Source organism: Pteropus vampyrus, unplaced genomic scaffold (assembly GCF_000151845.1).
Source record: "Pteropus vampyrus isolate Shadow unplaced genomic scaffold, Pvam_2.0 Scaffold548, whole genome shotgun sequence".
In the NCBI taxonomy this organism is placed as follows: domain Eukaryota; kingdom Metazoa; phylum Chordata; class Mammalia; order Chiroptera; family Pteropodidae; genus Pteropus; species Pteropus vampyrus.
In genome coordinates, this window is record NW_011889329.1 from 1,630,218 (window position 1) to 1,642,863 (window position 12,646).

The window sequence follows — 12,646 nt, forward strand, 5'->3', positions numbered from 1 at the left end:
GTCATCTGCAGCAATGTGATGGACCTAGAGGGTATTATGCTGAGTGGAGTAAGTCAAGTAGAGAAAGACAAATGCCACATGATTTCATTTATACGTGGAATCTAGAGAACAGAATAAACAAACAACAGAAACAAGCTCATAGATACAGAGAGCATTTTGATGGTTGCCGGGTGGTGGGTTGGGGATGAGTGAAGGAGGAAGGGGATTACAAGTACAAATTGGTAGTTACAAAATAGTCATGGGGATATAGAGTATAGCATGGAGAATACAGTCAGTAGTATTGCGATAACTATGTAGTGTGTCAGGTGGGTACTGGATTTATTGGGGTGACCACATCGTAAGTTATATAAATTTCTAATCACTGTGTCATACACCTGAAACTAGTATAATATTTTATGTCAACTATAATTGAAATATTTAAGTATAAATTTTTTTTAAAATAAAATTTATTTATGTTAATAATAAACCCTTGAATGCTGACTTGTTTTGCCCGTTATAATAGCCAAAAGGATACATGCCCTTGTTTTTAAAAATTTTTTAAACTGAAGAATTATTTACTCTGCATGGATTATAGTGACCTTGGACTTTTAAGCATGCCTCTATAGGAACAGTGAAGCTAACAGTGGAGCCAACGGGAAACTCTCCACTCATCATACCCTATTTTTGTACATTTTTATATTATATGTTTACTTACTCAGTAGTAAAACATAGTAAACACAATCTTGAACTGAACCTCAGTGATCATTTTAACATATTTTTCAAAATTATGATGAGTTTATTTGTGGTCTTGCTCAGCATGGCTTTAAATTATTAACTACACTGCACTTATTATGAAAATTGTGATTGCTTAGAACATACGAGGTCATCTAGGCTTGTGGGAGCTAGAGATAGCCAATTCTTTGATACCTGCTTTAAGTAGTGATAGTTTAGGTCCCCACATAGGGTAGAACATGTGGACTTCCCTCAGATCCACATGAAAGAAATGAACATTAGTGGGTTTGGAAGGAGGTAGATTAACTTTTTGTGGCCTGTGTATAAAATCCTTTAGATTTCTGCACACCATGAGCTATCCATCTGCTTTTGAGTTTAGGGCCACATAGTGCCTCCCATTTTTTAATTCCTTTATTGTGGTTGCCCTCGGGGGTTAGCCTATGACCAGAAGATTAGCATATTATATGCACGCACTTGAAGCACTATTCATTATGCTCTTCACCTGTGTATTGAAAGTCTTCCAAGTATGTAATAATTTCAATTGAAGTGGGGAAATTCATACAGAATTAATCCAGTATTACAGTGGAAAGGAGATTTAGTATATGGGAGTAGAGTTTGAGTTCTATCCAAGCATTTCTCTGATAGCTTAAGTAATTTTTTCTTGATTTTTTTCAGCAGCAACTTTGCCTTCGGAATCAAGACTCTGTCCTCATGCAAACATGGACAGTTCTTGAAGGATGTTGGCTTATCACTAAAGAGCTGAATATTCAGAACCTGAAGAGGCTCTAGTATAAAACCAACACTAGAAACAGGATCATTCTATATAGAGAACTAAAGAACCATTTCTTTGGTGTTGTCTCCAGAAGCGAACTTGAAAAACAATTCTGAACTTCAAGATTGTCAATAATTCAGGATATGTGTATTTTACTTGTAAAGAAACATGGCTGACCGAATGATACATGGTTTTATCCAAATATGGAACAAGGAGACTGGGATGTCTATGTCAAAAGAAGCATTAATTGAAATAGTGGAAAGAAAGAAGGAAGTTAGATTGGTAGCCTACTACCACACTGGAGAATGTATAACTTTTCAGCTAAGTAACAATATTAAGACTGTGGTCTTTAGATCCTATGGAGAAAAACAAAATCATCTGCATTTAACTTTCCAAAATAATAGCTTCTTGTTTATTAAAAAGTTATCCTCAAGAGATGCTGTAAAGTTGAAGATGTTCCTGGACAGAGTTCATCAAAATAATCTTCAACCACTCACGAGATCTGACAGGGATGGGGATGCCTTTGCCAGCATAACAACACAGAAGGAAGTCAACAAAACATTTCACGAAGTGCATAAAAAGTCAAGTAGCAGACCTTTTGAGATAGGAGAAGGAAGTGGAACACCTGACCTTCAGAGGATGTCCTTGCATACATCAAAATCATCAACACTTACCTGCAAAGATTTGTTACAAAATGAATGGAGGAAGAGAAAAGAGATACTATCATCAGATTCAGAGATGAAAGAGAAATTCCAGAAAAAGAATGAATCTGTAAGAAAAAAGGCCTCTAACCCTCTGAGGTATGTAAGATACAGAGAGAGGGAAGAATTAAAGATAAAGGAATTAAAAGACAGTATGAAATTAGAATTTGGACCTTTACTCGAGACCAATTCTATTGGAAACCCTAACCTAGATGGTACTACTCTTCTCCAAACTCTCACTCAGAAAATATATTTGGCACTTTTGTTGAAAACAATGTATAGTGAGGATGACCTAGAGTGGGACACATTGAAGATGTCCTTTGAATCTTACCCAGAGAAACTATGGCAAGGCCTCCCCAATTTGGGAAATACCTGTTATATGAATGCAGTTTTACAGTCCCTATTTTCGATTCCATCATTTGCTTATGATTTACTCTATCAGGATTTCCCATGGGGTAAAATTCCCCTTGATGATCTTAACATGTGCCTGGCACAGCTGCTTATTTTGAAAGATATTTACAACATAAAAATTAAGGAGAAGTTACTTGTGAGTATTAAACAAACCATTTCAACAGCTGCAGAGATATTCTCTAGCAACATACAGAATGATGCTCATGAATTTTTAGGTCATTGTTTAGATCAGATGAAAGAGAACATGAAAAATTTAAACATAATTTGGAAGACTAAAATTGAATCTGAGAAAGATAATTCACCCCAACAGGTTTTTGCTGGCAATGCTGCCACCAAAATGCTCACTTGTCCTGTCATCGCTAATTTTGAGTTAGAGTTGCTGCACTCTATTATTTGCAAAGCCTGTGGTGAGGTTGTTCTCAAGACGGAAGTGAGTAATTATCTCTCCACTAACTTTCCCCAAGGAAAGAAAACACTTCCTTTGTCTATTCAATCTACTGTTGATCTTTTCTTTGGAGCAGAAGAGCTTGAGTATAAATGTGGGAAATGTAACCACGAGAGTTCTGTTGCAGTGCACAAATTCAGTAGACTACCCAGGGTCCTTATTGTTCACTTGAAACGCTATCACTTTAATGAGTTTTGGTCGTTAAAGAAGGATGTCCAAGAAGTCATTGTTTCTAAATATTTAAAGTTATCTTCTCATTGCAATGAAAGTACCAAACCACCTGTTCCCTTGAGCAAGAATGCACATATTATGAATTTCCAATTCTTAAAGGTCTTTCAAAAGATATATTCTGAAATCCTCAGTTCACTGACACCTTCAAAAAAGTTGGACTCAGAATCCAAGGATTCCCTGGTTTCACACTTTAGATCAGGCAAAGAGTCTGGACCACAAAAATGCCAAATGTTGGGGTCAAGCGGAGAACAAAAGCAAAAGGGCCTGAGAAAATATTCTAAACTGAATATACCAGCATACAAATTTGTAAACTCAGGATATGACACAACCATTAAAAAAGAGATATCAGCAACTGGCTTAACAAGGGATCAGGAAGACACCAACCTTTCTGTAATCCGTGAAGATGCCGGTAAACTCACTCATAGCCCAGGTACATGTCCTGCAGAAGTTCATTTTCAAGAAGTATCTGGGAATCAAAAACTAAAGAAATCTGGGAAAACCAACATATTTGTAGATATTAAGAGTGTCACTAAGACTACTAAAGATTTTCATGAAGATAAAAAAAACAGAATTTCAGAAGAGTCCCCTGAAGTAACTGAACATGAAAGGATGAGAATCTATGAACAAGCCCTTCGGCAGGCATTGCTTCAGAGCTTTCTGAAGCCAGATGTCCAGCGGTACACAGAGAATCTCAGAAGACCTACAGAATTAAGTTACCAGGAGGCCAATGTGAATTCCCTAGGTAGACGGGGTTCTAATAAAAAACTTGGAAACAATGACTTTTTAGATAAGGAGAAGACAGAACCTGTAGCCAAGAAACCAAAAAGAAATTCCAAGATGGGAGATCATTATGCCTATCGGCTGATTGGTGTTATCAGCCATCTTGGCAATTCCCCAAATTCAGGCCATTATATCAGTGATGCCTATGACTTTGAGAGGCAAATCTGGTTCACTTACAATGATCTGCAGGTGTCAAGTATCCAAGAGGCTCCAATGCAAGAGGCTAGGCTTTCCACCGGGTACATATTCTTTTATATGCACAATGAAATCTTTGAAGAGCTGTTGGAAAGGCAAGAGAAATCCAAGCTTCCTAGCACAAAGGCAGGGGAGAACTCTCGAAAGAAATAAGAGGAACAGACTCCTGGTTGCACAGATCTGCTTGACTGCCTCACTAGCTACTACTTCCTCTACGGATGGAAAACTTTGAACTCCAGCCAAAGATGAAGAGGCAATTAACACCCAGGTCAAAGTTCAAGCAGAAACACTTATGGGGAAATCTTCATTCTAACCCTGATACAGACACCTCAATCCTACAATTCTCTCTGATAAACATTCCTCTCTCCTACTAGACTAGAATTGTGCTTTCCATATTCTAATTCAGTAGATTCTAAGTGTTGTCCTTGAACCAGGAACATCAGGAGCATGAAGGAACTTATTAAAAATGCAAATTCTTGGATTCCATGATAGACCTACTTATTCAGAAACTCTGGGGGGGGGGAAGCAAATTCATGGAGATTCTGATGTTTGAGAAGGTAGGAGATGAAGATGCCAATAGTTTCTCTGCTATAGCATGTAGAATATCTTGGTGTACCTTGCTCTTGTGCATTTGAATTGCTTATATTTTGTAAAGGGGTTCACTTATATTTTTTGTTTCTTGTATTCATTATGCTTTTCCTTTGTAAACTTGTCAATATCAAAATGCACACACATAAAAAATCACTTTTCTGATCATACTCAGCAAGTTGATGGAAAAATGATTATTGGAGTCCTGGCAAACAAACAAAAAAACATTTGTCAAGGTCCTGGCAATAAAAAAAAAAATTGTTGCTGGGATCCTGGCAATAAATAGTAAATGAAGAGAAACTTATAAATCCTTTTGGGCATATGTAGAGGAAGCTAAACACCAGGTCAAGTCCCCAAATTATTTACTAAAGTCCTTCTTTTCTTCTATGCTAAAATAACTACATATAATCAAGCTTAAACCTTGAGGATGGAGAAGTTTATTTGCCCTCAAGAAATTGACACACTGTTCCTGTTTGTTAACATGCTCTTCTTGGAGATCTTAGTCCGCTGAACAATTTTGGGCTTCTTAGAGGGGCACTTGCATTGCCTCAAAAGAACATTGATTACCAGAACTTTAATTGAAGCTTTAAACAGCTCTCTACATTCAACACTATAAGACTAATTCCATATTTATTTTGCTTCTCTGTACTTGTAGCATGGTAGCCTTATTCCTTCAGTGAGTAAGCAATACATGCTTTAAAGTAGACCTGTAGGATTTGAAAGTCTTACTTGTTATCGATTAGATACAATGTCAAAAAAATTGCACCTAAATATGATATGCTTCTGGGTAAAAGCCTCATGGATCCTGGGATGGTCATATTCTCTTAGAGCTCCCTGTGATTCTGGAATTTAGTATTTCTGAAATTAAATACATACCATTTCTGTAACCTAGCCTTTTCCTGCCTTTGAGGCAGTGACTCTGTAATGCCTGGTACCTTTGTTATTAACAAATTACTTGTACTAAAGGCTATCTCACATCACCCCGAGGGATTGAATTTTTGGACCTACCTTTACCAACATGGGTATCCTCCTTTGTGTACAGGGTTTGGTCTTAGTATGGCTGTATTAATCCAAGAGCTTGTTGATGCTCTTAATCCCAAAGGCCTTTAAAGAGGTTAACTGGAATTTAGTGGTGTGGGGAAATTAGAAAATGCCCTCTAAGGGAAAAAAACAGATTCCGAAATTTGAGAATTATCTTCAGAATATGTTGTATCTAGAAGGTCTGAATGGGACCTGAAGATTGCTGAGATAGCTGTGGGAGAGTTTCTTAGATGGAATTAATCATTCTCATGGAAGAAGGTGTTGCAAACTCAATAATGAGAGATTTGTTCAGCCTGCTTAGTACTTCAGTAGCTGGAGTGGTTGAAGGATAAGGCTGGAGTTATATTTAGAGGAGAAGAGTGACAGTTTGCTTTCAAATCTTGGGCTTTTGACTCCTCTAGAATAGTTAAATTTAAGCCCAGTTACATAGGCATCAAAGCAGGAGTTTGTTAGAGTGAGGGAGAAATTATTTTGTTTTGAAAGGAGAATGAAGATGCCAATAGTTTCAAGAGATTTCAAATTTTTTCGGTGTGGAGTATAGAGTATTATACATCTTGAATATGTTGCACTTCAGTATGTAGCACTTCTAAATATAGGGCAAATCAAAAGGTGAAGAAGACAATTGAAGTATCCATGATAGGAAGAATGTATCCTGGACAGATTGGGTGGAACCCATCATTGCCTTGTGAGAAGAAATTCTGAATGCACAATGAGTAGTTATATATTATCTACCTGTTGTATTATTTCAAATAAAAGATTAAAATAATCCTTCAGTGACTCAGTGGCTGTTATTTATTATGGATTTTAATTTGTTCTCTAATTTATGGATCAGGTTTCTAGGTAATCCATGACTATAAAAACTTTCTTTGGTACTCTGTGTATTAGTTTTTTATTCCGTCTATAACAAATTATCACAAACTTAATGACTTAAAATAACAAGTTCATTATTTTACAGTTCTAGAGATCAGGAATCTAGATGGATGTCACTAGGCTAAAATCGAGATGTTGGCAGGGCTAAAATCTTTCCGGATGCTCTAAGGAGACAATCTGTTTCCTCATCTTTCCCATCTTCTAGAGGCTGCCCTCATTCCTTGGCTCATGGTTTCATTCTTCCATCTTCAAAGCCGGTAATGTCAGGTTGAGTCCTCATGCTGCTATATTGGATTCTCCCTCTTATTCCTTTCTCGTCTGCTTTTAAGAACCATAGTGAGAGTTGGTTCACCCAGATAATCCAGGATAATCTCCCTATTTTAAGATCCGCTGATTAGCAACTTAATTCCCATTTGTCTTGTACCAATATATTCACATGTTCCAAGGTCTAGGATGTGGGCGTCTTTGTGGGCCCCTTATTCTGTCTATCACACAATAGTAAAAGTTAATGGAAAACTATCACAATAATAACAAAAATAAAGCAAAATGATTCAGGACTCAGACCTTTGGGGAATAGTTTTTACTCCACCAAGTAAAAAACCCAGAACATCTGAGGTTTTATCCAAGGGTGCGAGAAATTGTAATTGGTAATTAAAGAACTACACCTTGAAACCAATTATAGAAACAAGAGCTACAGTAGCTTTGCATATTTTCTGTTTATTATATGTATGTGTCTATTGGTACATACTCACCATTCTCTTTTTCTCCATCCTTCCTATTTTTTTTTTAATTTTATGCCTAGGTCGTTGGAGGTTAACTTTACAATTTAGTCTTTGTTTTTGAGTTTGACAAATTTACTGGTATTTTAGTAAAGACATTTATCTCAGTTGTTTTTCTCATCTTGACTTTAGGTTAATATTTCATTTGAGTCAAGAAAAGAATATGTAGGAGAGTGATGTTATTTTAACATAAACAGTAAAATGGACAAAAATGAAAAGTTTGCCTCCATTAAAGCAAGTCAAATTTATGTATCTCGATATAACTAAATCATGTAAGTAAGAACTAATAGTTCTATAAACATTTCCATTGTTTTACTTGGGGCTTACTATAAACTTAAATATAAGTGAACAAACGTAAGAATACATACAAGCTGCTTCTCTGAAGTTATTACCTATTGCAAGAGCTGAGCAAGTAGTTAACACCATTAGGACGGTCTGAAGTTGCTTGCAAATATAACATTGTAGGAGTTTTGAAGAAAATCAATATACTGCATTTTTCTTTTATCTATGTCTGTTCTTTTAAAGATGTATTTAATTGTCATATTAAAAAAGAATTCATATACAATACAAAATTACAGAAAAAAACCAACTCTATAACACAAAGCTCTAACAAAGTAGGTGTGGACAAAGATTCCATAGAATGTTTAAAGATGAACTCTTATTTCCTTCTATTTTCAGTACCTAAAATGTGCTTTTGAGAGGCCATTGGTTAATATTTGTACACTTAAACCATATTATTGTACTAAATAAGAATTATTGTAGTTAGTTAAAATCAAATTAGATTTCACAAGTTAGTAACTTAAATGTTTTGACAAAGTTACAGAAAGTATATCTTTCTCATTTTCCATCTTCATACAATGTTGCTTTTTTGGTATTTGTTACTTTAAAAAAGTAAAAACAGCCAAATATTTAGTATTGTGTACATTTAAAAATTTTGGTGGTGGTTTGTATTTTAAAACAAACAGCTTCCTTATGACTTGCTTCAAGATCCGGGAAAAATGCTTATAGGAACAGCGCAATATCTAGTTTATGACTTGAAACAAAACAAATGCCCATTAGGAAAAAAAGCAATATTCTAATTTTATCTAATTTACTTTCAGTCAATAGTCCAGTAACATTTTCCTCCCAGTATAATACTCCCTTCTCTGTAAGGCTGTTCATGGGAGCCAGAAGTTTAGGTTAATAGGGAGTTAAGTTAGAGAGTAACTGCTTGCAGTTTAAACAGACAATAACTTTTTATTTCCCTCTTAAAGTGCTAATAGTTGTGTCTAAAAATATATGCAATTCCTAAAAAGGTACAATTTCTGATATTTTTAATTATTTGCAACCCATAGAAACTGATCACATGAAACTACAAAGTTAGCAAATGCCCTGAAATCTGTATATAAAACATAAATTACCCCAATTTCAAACTCTCATTTATTACTGTACCACTAGATCTTAAAAAAAAGTGGCTCCAAAGAAAGTCTGACATCATTCTTAAAAAAACACAAAAACAAAAACAAAAAACTGTTCCTTTTAACTCTACACCCATCCACACCTCAATTTATTATTATTATTATTTTTTAATTCATTTATTTACTTTTTATGGTGACATTGGTTAACGAAATCCAGTAAGTTTCAGCTGTACACTTTAACAGTAGGCATATATGTTTACACTGTGTGTTCACCTCCCATAGTTAGATTTCTTTCTGTCACCACATATTTGACCCCCTATATCCTGTCTACCTCCCCCTCTTCCCTCTCCCTTCCCCTCTGGTAACCACTAGTCTATAGTCCATGTCTATGAGTCTCTGTTTGTTTGTCCTGTTTATTTGTTGCTTTTAGGTTTATATCCCACACGTAAGTGATATCATGTGATTTTCAACTTTTTCTGTCTGGCTGATTTCGCTTAGCATGATTATCTCGAGGTCCATCCATGTTGTCGGAAATGGCAATATTTCATCTCTTCTAATGCCTGAGTAATATTCCATTGTATATATGTACCACTGCTTCTTTAGCCAATCATTGATCATAGGATACAATATCTTTTCAAATATGGGTTTTCAAGTCTTTGGGGTAAATACCCAGTAGAGGGATTTCTGGATCATATGGTAGATGGATTCTTAGTTTTTTGAGGAACCTCCATACTGTTTTCCCTAATGGCTATACCAATTTGCAGTCCCACCAGCAGTATATGATGGTTCCTTTTTCTCTGCATCCTCTCCAGCATTTGTTATTACTTGTCCTGTGGAGTATAGCTGTTCTAACAGGTGTGAGATGGTATCTCATTGCCCACACCTCAATTTAAAAAGACATTTAATTGTCTTGGTCATGGCTTTTTCCAAGATGAGATTTTTATATTCCACTTCCATAGCTTCTGGTTTATCAGAAAACTCATGCTTTCTTTTTTTGAAGGATTTTGGTCTTGTTGATGTTTCTGTATCCTTTCCAATCTTCTTCATTCTCATCTTTGCTTCTGGAGGCACTTTCTCTGGTTTGTTATCTTCATTGTCATTAAAAGCTGCTGCTAACCAAAGAATTTTGAGAGCAAAAGTTGGAACAGTTTCTTTAGTCTTATTTTATCCATGTTTGATGGCTGTGGCTGAGGCTTTCTTCATCATCTGACTACCTATGGCAAATCCAGACTTGAAGATCTTTGTAGGCTTTGTTGAAAAGTCTGCAGCTTCTTTTTCAGTTGATCGCTTTTCAGAGCTGCGAAGAAAGTTCCCCTCCATTACTAGAAGAAACAGTCTTAGTTTTCACAGGTTTTTCTGTTTCTTCTTTAGGTCCTCCAGCAACTCCAGCTTGTTGTGTCTTCTCAGGCTTCTCCTTTCCAATCTTCCCATTTGCCATTTTCCCCTCCACAGCTTCCCTCTATGATTTAGTCTTTAGGTAACAGAATATTCAGTGGGTGCCTATCTGAATTTGAGGAATAATTAATAGAGCCCACTATAATGGATACAATGACTTGGGACTCTGAATCATCTCATTTGGGGAGAATGGTGAAAACATATAAAAGGATTAATGTATCTACTGGGTAGAAATACGGAATTGTATTGCCGCTATAAGAGTTCAAACGTATGTAGAGGGATGCATATGAAAGCAGAGTAAAAAAAGGGATGGATTGTGCCTCTCAGTTCCAAATTTACCCTTCAATCATACTCTGCAATAATGAACAGAATTCCTTTAGGCCTTTCTCATTTACAGTAAGCACATGTTGAGCCTTCTAAGTAGAAGATGGAAAAGATAACTTGCAAGTAGAAGGAAGCGACTTTCTTGCTGTTTCCAGTTGTTGATGTGGATTAGCAATGTGAGCTGTGATAGTGAGAGTATCTGGTGGTGCACTAACTCAGCCACAGAACCACAATGTGTGGTCCCTGATGGCTTCATAGCTCCAGCCTGGCCTGCCAATGACTTTTCTGCTGCTATCCCAACCTGGACATCATGAACTCTAGGGCTGTGCCCTGACTCCCTTTGATCGTGTGCCCTTCCCAGGTTTGTATTTCACAGGCCCTTCTAATGCCCAGTCCTCCTGACATCAATTTACACATGACAGGCCTCTTGCCACACCATCACCTTCAGTGCCTCTACATGACTGTGTACCTGGCAGTTGATTATAGCCCTACTTTTGCCCTGGAGGATTATCACTGGGACTCCACTCCCTACTTTTGCCCTGGAGGGTTACCACTGGGGCCCCACTCCCATTGCATGCCCATGCACTGGCTGAGGCTTGTTTACATCCTGACTGCACTCTACCTGCACTCTGAATGGTTGCTTACCACTTGCCTAGTGACTATAGACCATGTCTGTCTGGCTCAGGCTAACGAGCAAACTTCTCTGCTATCCAGTAGCTGCAACTACATCTTTAACAAGATCTGAACCCTAGCCCTGGAGATCAGAGCCCCTTTCCAAATTTATTCTTTCTTAGATACTTTCCCTCAGTACTAGAATACAATACAGATTTTTTTTTCTTGTATCCTGTAGTTACTCTTATTATAGGTTATTATCTTTATATTAAACTTCTCTTGTTTAAATAACTATAGTTTCTGTCTCCTGATTGGACACACATTGATACAGAGGCTGAGCATGTGAGGTATTTTAGCTCACATATATTCCAATTAAATCCAAAGATTTTAATGTGAGATTCTTTTTTTTTTTTTTTAACTTTACTTAGTGTTGCTTTTTGGTGTAAAGCAGTGCAAAAAATGCTAGATGGAGAACTATAATATTCCAGCTGCTGGTACAACCTCTGGCAAAAGATAACTAAAATATCAAGGAAGTTTCTCTTATTTTCATGCTTCATCTGCTACGTGGATAACAATAAAGACCACTACGTAGTTTTAGGGAGTGATTACAGTGCAAACAAGTTCACACATGTCAATAACAGGGCCTTGGAGTAGAATATCACTCTTTAGTGTCCACATCCATCCTCTTTCAACCTGATTATACTTCTGCTCCCCATGTTGACCTTACCTGGTAAAAATATTTCAAAAAAGAAAGCTTACCAAAGAATGTTTCTATAGCCTAGCAGAATGACCTATTTCCTCCACTAAAAGTTTCAATGGCTGGCAAGCAGCAATGGGACCATGATCTTCATGTGGCCCTGATTGCCACTTCGACTCCATGGTGATGTATAAGTGGTACAAGGAGACTCACCCAGCACCAGGCCCTGGGCTTCATGGTGCTAGGAATCACCAACACATATGAATATACATATTATATTGTGATAGCCTGCTGAAATGTGAAAGGGTTAAAAGATAATTAAAACCTGAAACTGGACAAAGGAAGTCTATACCTTAGGCCTAGTTTCTGGAACCCCTAACTACATTCTGTTAATCATGAAACTTGTAACAATGAGCTCATACGCTAACTGCCAATTTTAGCCTGTGTAACCCTGCTTGCTTGCATGGCATGAAAAATAATCAATTGTATATAAGCTGAAAATTACTGTTTGGCCATCGCCCATAAGAATACTGGCTATTGCCCATGGGAACATAGGCAATCACCCATAGGAACATAACATTCTAACAACAAGCTTTCTGCTTCTGTACTCCCCGCTTGCACACCTGACCAGTGGGTTGACAGGTAGTGAATAGGAGAGAAATAGACCTTTGTGTTTAAGATAGAATGAAGAATGGGA

At 36.8% G+C, this 12,646-nt stretch overlaps 1 protein-coding gene and 1 pseudogene across 1 annotated transcript; one reads left to right on the forward strand and one right to left on the reverse strand.

Annotated features, from left to right (window-relative positions):
• The first annotated feature begins 1,651 nt into the window (after window positions 1-1,651).
• On the forward strand, window positions 1,652-4,399 carry USP26 (ubiquitin specific peptidase 26). The gene has a single exon (XM_011383866.1). It carries the CDS (start codon window positions 1,652-1,654, stop codon window positions 4,397-4,399), a length of 2,748 nt encoding a protein of 915 aa, XP_011382168.1.
• A 5,423-nt stretch (window positions 4,400-9,822) lies between these two features.
• Window positions 9,823-10,359, reverse strand: LOC105308103 (annotated as a pseudogene).
• Window positions 10,360-12,646: the final 2,287 nt, after the last annotated feature.

Excerpts from the sequence above, each read along its gene's own strand:
- USP26 (XM_011383866.1), top strand. The coding sequence starts at position 1,652 with ATGGCTGACCGAATGATACATGGTTTTATCCAAATATGGAACAAGGAG.